We start from the raw sequence: 16,533 nt of genomic DNA, 5'->3' as shown, positions 1-16,533 counted from the left end.
AATATCAAAAATTATATAAATTATATAAATTTATTTGCATTTTGCAGTGAGAAATAAGTATTTGATCCCCTACCAGCCATTAAGAGTTCTGTCTAAGAGAGCTGTCTTACACAGTCACTTTTATAAAAGACTCCTGTCCAAAGACTCAATCAATCAGTCAGACTCTAACCTCTACAACATGGGTAAGACCAAAGAGCTTTATAAGGATGTCAGGGACAAGATCATAGACCTGCACAAAGCTGGAATGGGCTACAAAACCATAAGTAAGACACTGGGTGAGAAGGAGACAACTGTTGGTGCAATAGTAAGAAAATGGAAGAAATACAAAATGACTGTCAATCGACACTGATCTGGGGCACCATGTAAAATCTCACCTCGTGGGGTATCCTTGATCATGAGGAAGGTGAGAGATCAGCCTAAAACTACACGGGGGAACTTGTTAATGATCTCAAGGCAGCTGGGACCACAGTCACCAAGAAAACCATTGGTAACACATTACGCCATAAAGGTTTAAAATCCTGCAGTGCCCGCAAGGTCCCCTGCTCAAGAAGGCACATGTGCCTCCCGTCTGAAGTTTACCAATGAACACCTGGATGATTCTGTGAGTGATTGGGAGAAGGTGCTGTGGTCAGATGAGACAAAAATTGAGATCATCTCGCCATGTTTGGAGGAATGCTGCCTATGACCCAAAGAACACCATCCCCACTGTTAAGCATGGAGGTGGAAACATTATGTTTTGGGGTTGTTTCTCTGCTAAGGGCACAGGACTACTTCACCGCATCAGTGGGAGAATGGATGGAGCCATGTAACGTAAAATCCTGAGTGACAACCTCCTTTCCTCAGGCAGGACATAAAAAATGGCTTGTGGCTGGGTCTTCCAGCAAAACAATGACCCAAAACATACAACCAAGGTAACAAAGGAGTGGCTCAAAAAGAAGCACTTTAAGGTCATGGAGTGGCCTAGCCAGTTTCCAGACCTTCATCCCATAGAAAACTTATGGAGGGAGATGAAGCTCCAAATTGCCAAGCGACAGCCTCAAAATCGTACTGATTTAGAGATGATCTGCAAAGAGGAGTGGAGCAAAATTTCTCTTGACTTGTGCGCAAACCTCATCAACTACAAGAAACGTCTGACTGCTGTGCTTGCCAACAAGGGTTTTGCCACCAAGTATTAAGTCTTGTTTGTCCCCTCCAATCTATTAAGGGGATAGGTGATCATGTCTTGTTACTGGAGATCCCCTTTAGAGCGATCTATCAGCAACACATGCTCAGAAATTAAGGATTTAGAGCTCCTGCGTCCTTAATATTCAGGGGCTCACTAACGAACGCCAGTAAAGAATGCAGCACATCGCACCGCTCAGCCCCCGCGGACCGTCCGCGCTCCGCAGAGGTATGTATGAAGCTCAGAGATTACGAGCAGAGGTGAAAAGTTTAATAAAAGTTAAAAACGACGGCCGCAGTGAACTTGTTACAGAGCCGAGGACTTGTCCGTCTCGTGGAGATAAAACTCCCGGGTGAGACCTAATTAACCCACTTTACAAACGATTCATCTTACCAGCGACCGGTTCGGCTTCTGCTGCATGGCTCCAGGTAAATCATCCCAGTTTTCCAATTTAATATCCAGAGGAATGAAATTGCAGATGAGCGGCTCTCCGTCCTGATGGGATAAACACAGGGTCAGGGCTGTAATGAGGCATTGGGAGATAATGAAGAGGTTTGTCGCTACTTCTCCAGAGCGGAGACCCTTCTGCCCAGAGTCTGATGCTAATCATCAGGATGCCGGCCGCCGCCATGACATCAGTGGGATCAGAGCAAGGAAATAACGGAAAAAACATCCAGAACATGGAGTAAAGCCTCATTCGTACATCCGTTACACGCGGCACGAAGATCGGACTGACCGTGGGAACGTCACAGACTCAGCCTGCGAAAGCGTCAGGTCAGGAGCCGCGGCCAGTCCCTGCATCGCCCCGGCCAGTCCCTGCATCGTCCCGGCCAGTCCCTGCATCGCCCCGGCCAGTCACTGCCAGTCTGTGCATCGTCCCGGCCAGTCCCTGCATCGTCCCGGCCAGTCCCTGCATCGCCCCGGCCGGTCCATGCATCGCCCCGGCCGGTCCCTGCATCGCCCCGGCCAGTCCCTGCATCGCCCCGGCCGGTCCATGCAACGCCCCGGCCGGTCCATGCATCGCCCCGGCCGGTCCCTGCATCGTCCCGGCCGGTCCCTGCATCGTCCCGGCCGGTCCCTGCATCGCCCCGGCCGGTCCCTGCATCGCCCCGGCCGGTCCCTGCATCGCCCCGGCCGGTCCCTGCATCGCCCCGGCCGGTCCCTGCATCGCCCCGGCCGGTCCCTGCATCGCCCCGGCCGGTCCCTGCATAGCCCCGGCCGGTCCCTGCATCGCCCCGGCCGGTCCCTGCATCGCCCCGGCCGGTCCCTGCATCGCCCCGGCCTGTCCCTGCATCGCCCCGGCCAGTCCCTGCATCGCCCCGGCCAGTCCCTGCATCGCCCCGGCCAGTCCCTGCATCGCCCCGGCCAGTCCCTGCATCGCCCCGGCCAGTCCCTGCATCGCCCCGGCCAGTCCCTGCATCGCCCCGGCCAGTCCCTGCATCGCCCCGGCCAGTCCCTGCATCGCCCCGGCCAGTCCCTGCATCGCCCCGGCCAGTCCCTGCATCGCCCCATGTTTGCACCGTCTGAATGAGGCTTTAGGCCGAGAGTAATATGGAAGGTCCCAAGTCACCGCATAAATGTAAAGATAATTTTCGGCAGCAATTACCCCTGATTGTGCATGTGCCCGGGCAGGAGGGTGCAGGCGCCATGCTATCAGCTCCAGAGAAACTTTTTAAGGCCCCAAACACCATATTGGATTAAAGTCAGCCGAACCCCCCAATATCAGACTATAAAATCTCCTCTGACATCAGCTTGTCTCTCCGCGGCCAAATAAAAGGTCAGTTGTTGAAATTCCAAAGAGTTGATCCTTTTCCCTCCGGACATCATGTGTCAGGGGAGGATCTGGAGACCCCCATACACATTTGGCAGTCGCTTGGTCTCATGGAAATCAATGGGTTCAGATGTCTTTCACCTAAGGTGTATGGGGGGGCTTTATGATTTTGGACTGTCGTACCTTCTGAGTGCCATCGGTGGGCAGTTCTACATTTCTTCTTTTCCTTTTTGGTTCGCTGGATGATTAATCGGCATCATAAAATAAATCTATAGCACTCAGCAGAGTAAATCATGTGGAATGTACAATTTATACATTGCTTTACTCTAGGCCAGGGGTCACCAATGTGTGGCACACAAGCTGTTGTGAAACTACAATACCCAGCATGCTCTGACAGCCACCGACTTCAGGGCATGTGGGGAGCTGTAGCCTCACAGTACCTAGTGTGCTGCAGGGTGCTGACTGCTGCTGTAAGCAGAGCTTTCTCCTGTGCTCTTTATCGCCCCCTGCAGAGTCGTCTAACATGAGTGGGGGAGGGGAGGTGACAGCTGCTCCAAGAACCAATTTAATGCCCTTGGGTGCGATAATGAGTTGAATGAACTGATAGGACCAGAGGTATAATCATTGGGTCCCAATGCAAAATCTGCACCAGGACCCCCACCTACCCTGGGCCATGTGCTGGTAACTGTATATGTGGCAGATGGACCCTTGGACCCCCTTTGACATGAAGTGTGAATGCCATTTGTGCCTCCCCAAAGCTGCGCCTCTTGGTAAAACGATATCTGACAAAAGCCGACCAAGGAGAAGCTTGAAATATTCCCCAAGCCCCAAGATGAGACTAGCCATTTTGTTATTAAAGGGGTTGTCCACTTCTTAAATAATCGATATCTGAGAGGTGGGGTCCCTCACCAATCTGCAATGTAATATGTGTCATGGCTGCTTTTGGGTACTGCGGCTCTGCTACTATTTACTTCAATAGGAGCTGCAGTACACGATAACAGCCATGACACAGAGTAAGGAGCCAGATCTTTACATCCGTCCACAATGTCGGAAGAATGGCTAATCGGTGGGGTCCAACACGCAGTAGCCCCCACATATTGGCTGGATATATAGTGCAGTGGCAGTTTTCTGGTTCTGCAGCTCCTAGTGAAGTGAATAGTATCTGAGCCGCAGAACCTGATATCAGACACTACACAGAGTGTGGTGCAGATCTGTACATCCGGCCACAATGTCTGAGTATTGGCTGATCGGTGGGGTCCAACACCCGACAGCCCCATTATCGGCCAGATATACAGTGTTGTGGCCGTTTTCTGCTTCTGCCGTTCCTAGTGAAGTGGCTAGTATCTGAGCCAGAGAACCGGAGATCGGACACTACACAGAGTGCGGTGCAGATCTGTACATCTGGCCACAATGTCTGAGTATTGGCTGATCGGTGGGGTCCAACACCCTGCAGCCCCATTATCGGCCAGATATACGGTGTAGTGGCCATTTTCTGGTTCTGCCGTTCCTAGTGAAGTGAATAGTATCTGAGCCAGAGAACCTGATATCGAACACTACACAATGCACATTTTATTGGCCGTATATTTTGGGATTCTCGTATTTGAGCCTCTCGTTAGCACGGGGCAGGGATTCCTTCAGACGACCTTGCAGGATTGGGGCAGAATCATGAACTCGGTGTTGTGAAGAGATGGTGGAAAGATTCCCGCAGATCACCATTAATCTCTTCTCTGGTGCAGGAGACAATACGGCTTTTTAATTCAATACAGCTCAATCCCAGCTGGCACCGGAGGAGTGGAAATATCAGGCAGACAATAAGCAGCTCTCCGATGCACGTCTTATTTTATTTCCTTGCAATCTGCTGGCCTCGTACACCGGGCCGAGTACATACCTTACTATATAAATAGATGCGGTCCGTGTGCCTGCTGGCACAGAACATTAATCCATCATACACCGGGAAACAAGTGGAGCTGTGACAATGATCTGCAATGAAGCACAATATGTAGGGCAGTGAGATGCAGGAGCTGTATACAGAGCGGGATGTCACCAGGGAAAACACTTCACCGGGAGAGGCGAGAGTGGCGAGCGGGGGAGCTCAGAACGAGAAAAGAGCCGAAATTAAAGTGTGAGCACAAATGGGGGAGCAAAGTAAGAGAGCAAAAAGACAGCGAGGACAGGTGAGGAGCAATGCAAGGAGTAATGCAAGGAGTAGTGCAAGGATTAGTGCAAGGATTAGTGCAAGGAGTAATGCAAGGAGTAATGCAAGGAGTAGTGCAAGGAGTAGTGCAAGGAGTAGTGCAAGGAGTAATGCAAGGAGTAATGCAAGGAGCAGTGCAAGGAGCAATGCAAGGAGCAATGCAAGGATTAGTGCAAGGAGCAGTGCAAGGAGTAATGCAAGGAGTAATGCAAGGAGTAGTGCAAGGATTAGTGCAAGGATTAGTGCAAGGAGTAATGCAAGGAGCAACAACCGAGGGATCAGAGGAAGAGAGCAGCAAAAGTGAGCAACATGAAGCAGGCGAAGAGGACTAAACACAATGCAATGGAAAGTAGAGGAAACAAAGGAAAAATCCGTAAGATACAGCAAGATAAAAAAAAAAATAGGTAAAAAGAGCACATGGTAAAAGAGAGAGCTCAAGAAAGAGAGCAGGTGAAGGAGAGAGCACAATGACAGCAGCCAAAAGAGAGCACTATGAGAGCAAGTAATAGAGCAGCTGAAGGAGAGCGCACAAAAAGAGAGAGGCTGAAGGAGAGAACGCAGTAAGAGTGAAGCCAAAGGAGAACTCACAATGAGTTTAGACAAAGGGGAGAGCCCAACAAGAGATCAGAAAGAGAGCACCTGAAGGAGAGTGTCTGATAAGAGAGCAAGTGAAGACAGCATAGTGAGAGAGCAACCGAAGGAGAGAGCGCAATGAGAGCAGCCGAAGGAGAGAGTCCAGTAATAGACCAAATAAAGGAGAGAACCGAAAAGGAGAGCACCCAAAAAAGGAGCTCAAAAACAGGGCAACTGAAGGAGAGAGCCAAGTAATAGAGCAACTGAAGATGCGCCCAAATAGAGAGCAGCCAGAGACAGCTCAGTAAGAAAGAAGTCAAAAGAGAGAGACAAAAAAGAGAGCATCCAAAGGAGAGACCCAAATAAAAGAATAGCCAAAGCAGAGAGCCAGGTAAGAGAGCAGCCATAGGAGAGAACTGAGTAATAGAGAAGCAGGAGAGAGACGGAGTAAGAGCATCAGAAAGAGAGATCCAAGTAAAAAGCAGAAGGAGAGAGCCCTGTAAGAGAGAACCTGAAGGAGAGAGTCTGATAAGAGAGCAACTGAAAGAGAGTCCTGTAAGAGAGCAACTGAAGGAGAGAGCACTGTAAAAGAGCAACTGAAGTAGAGAGCCCTGTAAGACAGCAACTGAAGGAGAGAACCCTGTAAGAAAGCAAATAAAGGAGAGAACCCTGTAAGAAAGCAACTGAAGGAGAGAGCCCTGTAAGAAAGAACCCTGTAAGAGAGCAACTAAAGGAGAGAAACCTGTAAGAGAGCAATTAAAGGAGAGAAACCTGTAAGAGAGCAACTAAAGGAGAGAAACCTGTAAGAGAGCAACTAAAGGAGAGAAACCTGTAAGAGAGGAACTAAAGGAGAGAAACCTGTAAGAGAGCAACTAAAGGAGAGAAACCTGTAAGAGAGCAATTCAAGGAGAGAAACCTGTAAGAGAGCAACTAAAGGAGAGAAACCTGTAAGAGAGCAACTAAAGGAGAGAAACCTGTAAGAGAGCAATTCAAGGAGAGAAACCTGTAAGAGAGGAACTAAAGGAGAGAAACCTGTAAGAGAGCAACTAAAGGAGAGAACCCTGTAAAAGAGCAACTAAAGGAGAGAACCCTGTAAAAGAGCAACTGAAGGAGAGAACCCTGTAAAAGAGCAACTGAAGGAGAGAAACCTGTAAGAGAGCAACTAAAGGAGAGAACCCTGTAAGGCTACGTTCACATTTGCGCTGTGCGCCGCAGCGTCGGCGCCGCAGCGCACAACGCAAACAAAAACGCGGCAAAACGCACGCTAAAACGCTGCCTTTTGCGCCGCATGCGTCCTTTTTGGCTGAAAGTTGGACGCAAAAAAAATGCAACTTGAAGCGTTTCTTGCGTCCAACGCTTGCGGCCATGCGGCGCAAAACGCAGCACAACGCATGTCCATGCGTCCCCATGTTAAATATAGGGGCGCATGACGCATGCGGCGACGCTGCGGCGCCCGACGCTGCGGCGCTGACCGCAAATGTGAACGTAGCCTAAGAGAGCAATTCAAGGAGAGAAACCTGTAAGAGAGGAACTAAAGGAGAGAAACCTGTAAGAGGGCAACTAAAGGAGAGAAACCTGTAAGAGAGCAACTAAAGGAGAGAAACCTGTAAGAGAGCAACTAAAGGAGAGAAACCTGTAAGAGAGCAATTCAAGGAGAGAAACCTGTAAGAGAGGAACTAAAGGAGAGAAACCTGTAAGAGAGCAACTAAAGGAGAGAAACCTGTAAGAGAGCAATTCAAGGAGAGAAACCTGTAAGAGAGGAACTAAAGGAGAGAAACCTGTAAGAGAGCAACTAAAGGAGAGAAACCTGTAAGAGAGCAATTCAAGGAGAGAAACCTGTAAGAGAGGAACTAAAGGAGAGAAACCTGTAAGAGAGCAACTAAAGGAGAGAACCCTGTAAAAGAGCAACTAAAGGAGAGAACCCTGTAAAAGAGCAACTGAAGGAGAGAACCCTGTAAAAGAGCAACTGAAGGAGAGAAACCTGTAAGAGAGCAACTAAAGGAGAGAAACTTGTAAGAAAGGAACTAAAGGAGAGAAACCTGTAAGAGAGCAATTCAAGGAGAGAAACCTGTAAGAGAGGAACTAAAGGAGAGAAACCTGTAAGAGAGCAACTAAAGGAGAGAAACCTGTAAGAGAGCAATTCAAGGAGAGAAACCTGTAAGAGAGGAACTAAAGGAGAGAAACCTGTAAGAGAGCAACTAAAGGAGAGAAACCTGTAAGAGAGCAATTCAAGGAGAGAAACCTGTAAGAGAGGAACTAAAGGAGAGAAACCTGTAAGAGAGCAACTAAAGGAGAAAACCCTGTAAAAGAGCAACTAAAGGAGAGAACCCTGTAAAAGAGCAACTGAAGGAGAGAACCCTGTAAAAGAGCAACTGAAGGAGAGAAACCTGTAAGAGAGCAACTAAAGGAGAGAAACTTGTAAGAAAGGAACTAAAGGAGAGAAACCTGTAAGAGAGCAACTAAAGGAGAGAACCCTGTAAGAGAGCAATTCAAGGAGAGAAACCTGTAAGAGAGGAACTAAAGGAGAGAAACCTGTAAGAGAGCAACTAAAGGAGAGAAACCTGTAAGAGAGCAACTAAAGGAGAGAAACTTGTAAGAAAGGAACTAAAGGAGAGAAACCTGTAAGAGAGCAACTAAAGGAGAGAACCCTGTAAGAGAGCAATTCAAGGAGAGAAACCTGTAAGAGTGGAACTAAAGGAGAGAAACCTGTAAGAGAGCAACTAAAGGAGAGAAACCTGTAAGAGCAACTAAAGGAGAGAACCCTGTAAAAGAGCAACTGAAGGAGAGAACCCTGTAAAAGAGCAACTGAAGGAGAGAAACCTGTAAGAGAGCAACTAAAGGAGAGAAACTTGTAAGAAAGGAACTAAAGGAGAGAAACCTGTAAGAGAGCAACTAAAGGAGAGAACCCTGTAAAAGAGCAACTGAAGGAGAGAACCCTGTAAAAGAGCAACTGAAGGAGAGAAACCTGTAAGAGAGCAACTAAAGGAGAGAACCCTGTAAAAGAGAAACTGAAGGAGAGAACCCTGTAAAAGAGCAACTGAAGGAGAGAAACCTGTAAGAGAGCAACTTGAAGGCGAGAGCCCTGTAAAAGAGCAACTGAATAGTCTGATATGAGAGCAGGCGAAAGAGAGAGAGTCCAACAAGAATACAAGCAAAGGAGAGATGAAAAAGTGAAAAACGTAGTACTAAAGAAAGCGGGTAAAGCAGATAGAACAATGAAAGAGCTGGTGAAGACGAGAATCCAATAAAAGAGCAGCTAATGGAGAAAGCCCAAATGGCTATGTGAAGGAGAGATGCAATAAGAGAGCAGCTTTTGGAGAGAGCACGATAAGAAAGCAGGTGAAGACGTAATGTATAGCTCTGGACATTGTAATGATTCTTTTTACTGTTTTTCCTGTTTAAAATTTCAATAAATATATTTACTGAAAAAAAAGAAAGCAGGTGAAAAACAAAGGTCTACAAGAGAACAGCAGGCAAAGGAAAAAAGCAGGATAACAAAGACAAAGAACAGAGGTGTTCTTACAGCTTTGTCCTATTGTGACAACTTTTAAGGTTGATCTTGGGTTATATGAGCCAAATAATTCAAAGTATTGACACCCCTGCAACTCTGTCAGATAATACTCAGTTTCTTCCTGAAAATGATTGCAAACACAAATTCTTTGTTATTATTATCTTCATTTAATTTGTCTTAAATGAAAAAACACAAAAAGAATTGTCCTAAAGCCAAATTGGATATAATTCCACACCAAACATAAAAAAGGGGGTGGACAAAAGTATTGGCACTGTTCGAAAAATCATGTGATGCTTCTCTAATTAGTGTAATTAACAGCACCTGTAACTTACCTGTGGCACCTAACAGGTGTTGGCAATAACTAAATCATACTTGCAGCCAGTTGACATGGATTAAAGTTGACTCAACCTCTGTCCTGTGTCCTTGTGTGTACCACATTGATCATGGAGAAAAGAAAGAAGACCAAAGAACTGTCTGAGGACTTGAGAAACCAAATTGTGAGGAAGCATGAGCAATCTCAAGGCTACAAGTCCATCCCCAAAGACCTGAATGTTCCTGTGTCTACCGTGCGCAGTGTCATCAAGAAGTGTAAAGCCCATGGCACTGTGGCTAACCTCCCTAGATGTGGACGGAAAAGAAAAATTGACAAGAGATTTCAACGCAAGATTGTGCGGATGTTGGATAAAGAACCTCGACTAACATCCAAACAAGTTCAAGCTGCCCTGCAGTCCGAGGGTACAACAGTGTCAACCCGTACTATCCGTCGGCGTCTGAATGAAAAGGGACTGCATGGTAGGAGACCCAGGAAGACCCCACTTCTTACACCGAGACATAAAAAAGCCAGGCTGGAGTTTGCCAAAACTTACCTGAAAAAGCCTAAAACGTTTTGGAAGAATGTTCTCTGGTCAGATGAGACAAAAGTAGAGCTTTTTTGGCAAAGGCATCAACATAGAGTTTACAGGAGAAAAAAAAGAGGCATTCAAAGAAAAGAACACGGTCCCTACAGTCAAACATGGCGGAGGTTCCCTGATGTTTTGGGGTTGCTTTGCTACCTCTGGCACTGGACTGCTTGACCGTGTGCATGGCATTATGAAGTCTGAAGACCACCAACAAATTTTGCAGCATAATGTAGGGCCCAGTGTGAGAATGCTGGGTCTCCCTCAGAGGTCATGGGTCTTCCAGCAGGACAATGACCCAAAACACACTTCAAAAAGCACTAGAAAATGGTTTGAGAGAAAACACGGGAGACTTCTAAGGTGGCCAGCAATGAGTCCAGACCTGAATCCCATAGAACACCTGTGGAGAGATCTAAAAATGGCAGTTTGGAGAAGGCACCCTTCACATATCAGGGACCTGGAGCAGTTTGCCAAAGAAGAATGGTCTAAAATTCCAGCAGAGCATTGTAAGAAACTCATTGATGGTTACCGGAAGCGGTTGGTTGCAGTTATTTTGGCTAAAGGTTGTGCAACCAAGTATTAGACTGAGGGTGCCAATACTTTTGTCTGGCCCATTTCTGGAGTTTTGTGTGAAATGATCAATGTTTTGCTTTTTGCTTCATTCTCTTTTGTGTTTTTTCATTTAAGACAAATTAAATGAAGATAATACCAAAGAATTTGTGTTTGCAATCATTTTCAGGAAGAAACGGAGTATTATCTGACAGAATTGCAGGGGTGTCAATACTTTTGGCCACAACTGTAGAAGTGTCTACAAATGTCATTATTTGGGAACATCCCCTTTAGTTTGTGTCCTGAGTTATGTGGAAAACATTCAGGCAGCTGAGCCGGGTGATGTAGCTATAGCGTATACTGTACTTAGTGAGAAAACTAGTAGTACAACAAAAAAGGAGTACATTAATAAAATAAACCGATTTCTAAATATGGAAATAGAGGCATAGAAGGAAAAAGGGGCCATTCATAAATTATGGGCTTCGTGGACTGACGAGTCAGGGCTCGCGTCTAGGGAATTAATGGGACGGACCAGCCGCGATTCAGAGGACCCGTAGGTATTGGACCTGTGTGTACTTTAGGGATCACAGAAATGTATATACTGAAATGACACAAAGACAAATGCTTTTGCTTTATGTTTCATCAGAAAGGTGACGACTATGATTTGTGTTGTGTTCTTGTCTTTCTTCGCCTTCTATGAAGCCTCTTGCTATAACCTGGCTTTGACTATGCATTGTACATGTTTAAAAACTGCTGGAAAAATGTCAATAAATAAAATAATATTTTATTTATAAAAAAAAATAAAAAATAGCCTCACCATGACAGTGCCCAAAAAACAAAGCCAGAAAGCTGCCTCAAAACCACTGCCCAATCAAAGAAGGGAAAGTCTGTGTATGTGGTTTGGGTAGTGAGGTGCAGTAATGGGTACAAGACCAGCGCCCTCTACAGCAATGACTAGTGATGTGCAGCTTGTGACTACACAAGTGCAGTATAAGTGGGAAAAAAGCAAAAGAATGTAGGGGGAGAAGACATGAAAACCATGGAGGAGCACTGCACAGGACAGGTAGCCAAGGCCGGGGCAACAAGAGGAAAAATCCCAGCGCAGAGGAAAAAAAAATCTGTGCAGAAATTGCAGGTGATGGAGCGAGGACCCCTTGATGGGGAATAACAGGGTCAATGACACATGCAACGCTTTGCGCCGTCGTATCAGCGACCACAAGAGGAGGACCCTGGTAGGACGGCGCAGGGGTCTACAATACCAGCGCCAATGTCCATGTACTGCTAAGTTACCTGAAGGGAAGAAAAGCTACATGCACTGACAAAACCACATCACAAAAAGGTTAATTAAACGAACAGAAAAACATTGCGAGTAATTCCCCAGCCCTAAACAGAAGGCAGCGCGCCATCCAATCGCACGCAGCTCTGCCGATTACCCAGTTTGTGGCGGTGGCCATGGAGGAAGTGTTCATTGCACATTACCTGCTTCAGTGGCTGCCGACTCCTCCCCTGGGGGGGCTTCCAAGTTGTTGTTTTGGACGCTTAGTAAATGATCCCCCTGTAAGTCTCTTTGTGGAGTGGGGGGCGCCCCCTGTGGAGCGCAGGACACAAGCTCATTATCCTCCTCATACTGACTTTCATTTTCTTTCTCCTCTTGAACGCAGAATTCACTCGCTGCCTGAGTCTTCTCACTACCTGTGCTCAGAAAAGGGAGAAAAATAAGATACAGCCTCATGTGAAGAAATAATACTACAATCCACCTTACTACTGGTGACAACTTCTAATAGTGTGTACAGGAGGCAATCACTAAACCTGCGTGCTCCAATAAGACCAGAAACTAACGGAATTTGGGGGCATACTGCATTATTTTAGTAGTTACAGTCTTCTACATAGGGGCAGTATTATACTAGTTATATTCTTATACATAGGAGCAGTATTATAGTAGTTATATTCTTATACATAGGAGCAGTATTATAGTAGTTATATTCTTGTACATAGGGGCAGTATTATAGTAGTTATATTCTTGTACATGGGGCAGTATTATAGTAGTTATATTCTTGTACATAGGAGCAGTATTATAGTAGTTATATTCTTGTACATAGGAGCAGTATTATAGTAGTTATATTCTTGTACATAGGAGCAGTATTATAGTAGTTATATTCTTGTACATAGGAGCAGTATTATAGTAGTTATATTCTTGTACATAGGTGCAGTATTATAGTAGTTATATTCTTGTACATTGGGGTCGTATTATAGTAGTTATTTTCTTGAACATAGGGACAGTATTATAGTAGTTATATTCTTGTACATAGGAGCAGTATTATAGTAGTTATATTCTTGTACATAGGGGCAGTATTATAGTAGTTATAGTCTTGTACATTGGGGTCGTATTATAGTAGTTATATTCTTGAACATAGGGGCAGTATTATAGTAGTTATATTCTTGTACATAGGGACAGTATTATAGTAGTTATATTCTTGTACATAGGAGCAGTATTATAGTAGTTATATTCTTGTACATGGGGCAGTATTATAGTGGTTATATTCTTGTACATAGGAGCAGTATTATAGTAGTTATATTCTTGTACATAGGAGCAGTATTATAGTAGTTATATTCTTGTACATAGGGGGCAGTATTATAGTAGTTATATTCTTGTACATAGGAGCAGTATTATAGTAGTTATATTCTTGTACATAGGGGCAGTATTATAGTAGTTATATTCTTGTACATAGGAGCAGTATTATAGTAGTTATAGTCTTGTACATTGGGGTCGTATTATAGTAGTTATATTCTTGAACATAGGGGCAGTATTATAGTAGTTATATTCTTGTACATAGGGACAGTATTATAGTAGTTATATTCTTGTACATAGGGGCAGTATTATAGTAGTTATATTCTTGTACATAGGAGCAGTATTATAGTAGTTATATTCTTGTACATAGGGGGCAGTATTATAGTAGTTATATTCTTGTACATAGGAGCAGTATTATAGTAGTTATATTCTTGTACATAGGGGCAGTATTATAGTAGTTATATTCTTGTACATAGGAGCAGTATTATAGTAGTTATAGTCTTGTACATTGGGGTCGTATTATAGTAGTTATATTCTTGAACATAGGGGCAGTATTATAGTAGTTATATTCTTGTACATAGGGACAGTATTATAGTAGTTATATTCTTGTACATAGGGGCAGTATTATAGTAGGTATATTCTTGTACATAGGAGCAGTATTATAGTAGTTATATTCTTGTACATTGGGGGCAGTATTATAGTAGTTATATTCTTGTACATAGGAGCAGTATTATAGTAGTTATATTCTTGTACATAGGGGCAGTATTATAGTAGTTATATTCTTGTACATAGGAGCAGTATTATAGTAGTTATATTCTTGTACATAGGGGCAGTATTATAGTAGTTATATTCTTGTACATAGGAGCAGTATTATAGTAGTTATAGTCTTGTACATTGGGGTCGTATTATAGTAGTTATATTCTTGAACATAGGGGCAGTATTATAGTAGTTATATTCTTGTACATAGGGACAGTATTATAGTAGTTATATTCTTGTACATAGGGGCAGTATTATAGTAGGTATATTCTTGTACATAGGAGCAGTATTATAGTAGTTATATTCTTGTACATTGGGGTCGTATTATAGTAGTTATTTTCTTGAACATAGGGACAGTATTATAGTAGTTATATTCTTGTACATAGGAGCAGTATTATAGTAGTTATATTCTTGTACATAGGGGCAGTATTATAGTAGTTATAGTCTTGTACATTGGGGTCGTATTATAGTAGTTATATTCTTGAACATAGGGGCAGTATTATAGTAGTTATATTCTTGTACATAGGGACAGTATTATAGTAGTTATATTCTTGTACATAGGAGCAGTATTATAGTAGTTATATTCTTGTACATGGGGCAGTATTATAGTGGTTATATTCTTGTACATAGGAGCAGTATTATAGTAGTTATATTCTTGTACATAGGAGCAGTATTATAGTAGTTATATTCTTGTACATAGGGGGCAGTATTATAGTAGTTATATTCTTGTACATAGGAGCAGTATTATAGTAGTTATATTCTTGTACATAGGGGCAGTATTATAGTAGTTATATTCTTGTACATAGGAGCAGTATTATAGTAGTTATAGTCTTGTACATTGGGGTCGTATTATAGTAGTTATATTCTTGAACATAGGGGCAGTATTATAGTAGTTATATTCTTGTACATAGGGACAGTATTATAGTAGTTATATTCTTGTACATAGGGGCAGTATTATAGTAGTTATATTCTTGTACATAGGAGCAGTATTATAGTAGTTATATTCTTGTACATAGGGGCAGTATTATAGTAGTTATATTCTTGTACATAGGAGCAGTATTATAGTAGTTATATTCTTGTACATAGGAGCAGTATTATAGTAGTTATATTCTTGTACATAGGAGCAGTATTATAGTAGTTATATTCTTGTACATAGGGGGCAGTACTTTGAGCACTTGTCATGTCGCTTCCCTCCTTTCAGGTCCTATAAAATACATTACTCAGCAGGGGTTGAGAAGTACAGAAGAAAGAACTGGACAGAGAGGATCTGCAATGAAGAATGGCCGAGGATCCCCAAATCCAGGAGTGAAAAACTTGTTGCATCATTCCCAAGACGACTCACGGCTGTACTAGCTCAAAAGGTGCTTCCACTCAATACTGAGCAAAGGGTCTGAATACTTATGACCATGTGATATTTCAGTTTTTCTTTTTTAATAAATTAGAAAAAAATTCTACATTTCAGTTTTTTTCAGACAAGATGGGATGCAGAGTGTACATTAATGTGAAAAAAATTACATTTTTTTAATTTACCAAATGGCTGCAATGAAACAAAGAGTGAAAAATGTGAAAGGGTCTGAATACTTTCATACATTTCATTAGATTCATTTCCATCTCTGTGCTCCACTATGAATGTATCAATCTTCCAAATACCAACTTGTCGTTACTAAATGTAAAGCACCACATGGGGAGCAGTGCTTCAAAGCTCACGTGAAAGGTAACACTTGTAGCACTGAGTCTTGGATTTCTAATCCAATCTGCTGGAATGATTAAACTATCTTCTCGCAGTGAAATTGATGCACCAATGTAGACAAACTGGCAGAACATGATTATTATTGCACTCTTATAAACCTAAAGAACAGAATCATTTTTTTATCAGTCTTAAAAGCAAAATAAAAATGGCACTTTAGATTAAAAAAAAAAAAAAATCAGTTTTCCTAACAGTCTTGTTAAAAAATTCATTGTTTTGAATATATAGTTCCGCTGTCACCATGGTTACAGACTACAAACAAATTTTGTGTAGTCTGATCCTGCAGTCATGTTACTCCATTCTCTCAGGTTCATTTTATACTGTGCTGCAGGGGTTGACAGGAGGAGGCATTGTATAGAAAAGACTGAGAGGAGTGATGTACTGCAGGAGGCCTTATAGAAGGAGGCCAAGACAAGTAGTATATAGGTGGGCTGAGAGGAGTGATGTACTGCAGGAGGCTGTATAGAGGGAGGCCAAGACAAGTAGTATATAGGTGGGCTGAGAGGAGTGCTATACTGCAGGAGGCTGTATAGAGGGACGCCAAGACAAGTAGTATATAGGTGGGCTGAGAGGAGTGATGTACTGCAGGAGGCTGTATAGAGGGAGGCCAAGACAAGTAGTATATAGGTGGGCTGAGAGGAGTGATGTACTGCAGGAGGCCTTATAGAAGGAGGCCAAGACAAGTAGTATATAGGTGGGCTGAGAGGAGTGATGTACTGCAGGAGGCTGTATAGAGGGAGGCCAAGACAAGTAGTATATAGGTGGGCTGAGAGGAGTGCTATACTGCAGGAGGCTGTATAGAGGG

The 16,533-nt window shown here is 43.7% G+C and overlaps 1 protein-coding gene across 1 annotated transcript in view; it reads right to left on the bottom strand.

Moving 5' to 3' along the window:
• ZRANB3 (zinc finger RANBP2-type containing 3) overlaps positions 1–16,533 on the bottom strand; it is a 196,411-nt gene that overhangs the window by 17,245 nt on the left and 162,633 nt on the right. The window contains exons 14-16 of the mRNA XM_077273065.1: positions 12,136–12,348; positions 4,822–4,913; positions 1,556–1,657 (exon numbers count right to left, since the gene is read on the bottom strand). Coding sequence (XP_077129180.1) covers positions 1,556–1,657; positions 4,822–4,913; positions 12,136–12,348 — 407 coding nt within the window. The remainder of the gene's footprint in view (positions 1–1,555; positions 1,658–4,821; positions 4,914–12,135; positions 12,349–16,533) is intronic.

This window comes from Ranitomeya variabilis, chromosome 7 (genome assembly GCF_051348905.1).
Source record: "Ranitomeya variabilis isolate aRanVar5 chromosome 7, aRanVar5.hap1, whole genome shotgun sequence".
Lineage (NCBI taxonomy): Eukaryota > Metazoa > Chordata > Amphibia > Anura > Dendrobatidae > Ranitomeya > Ranitomeya variabilis.
Note: the sequence above shows the minus strand (reverse complement) of the source record. Positions and strands in the feature narration are given on the sequence as shown.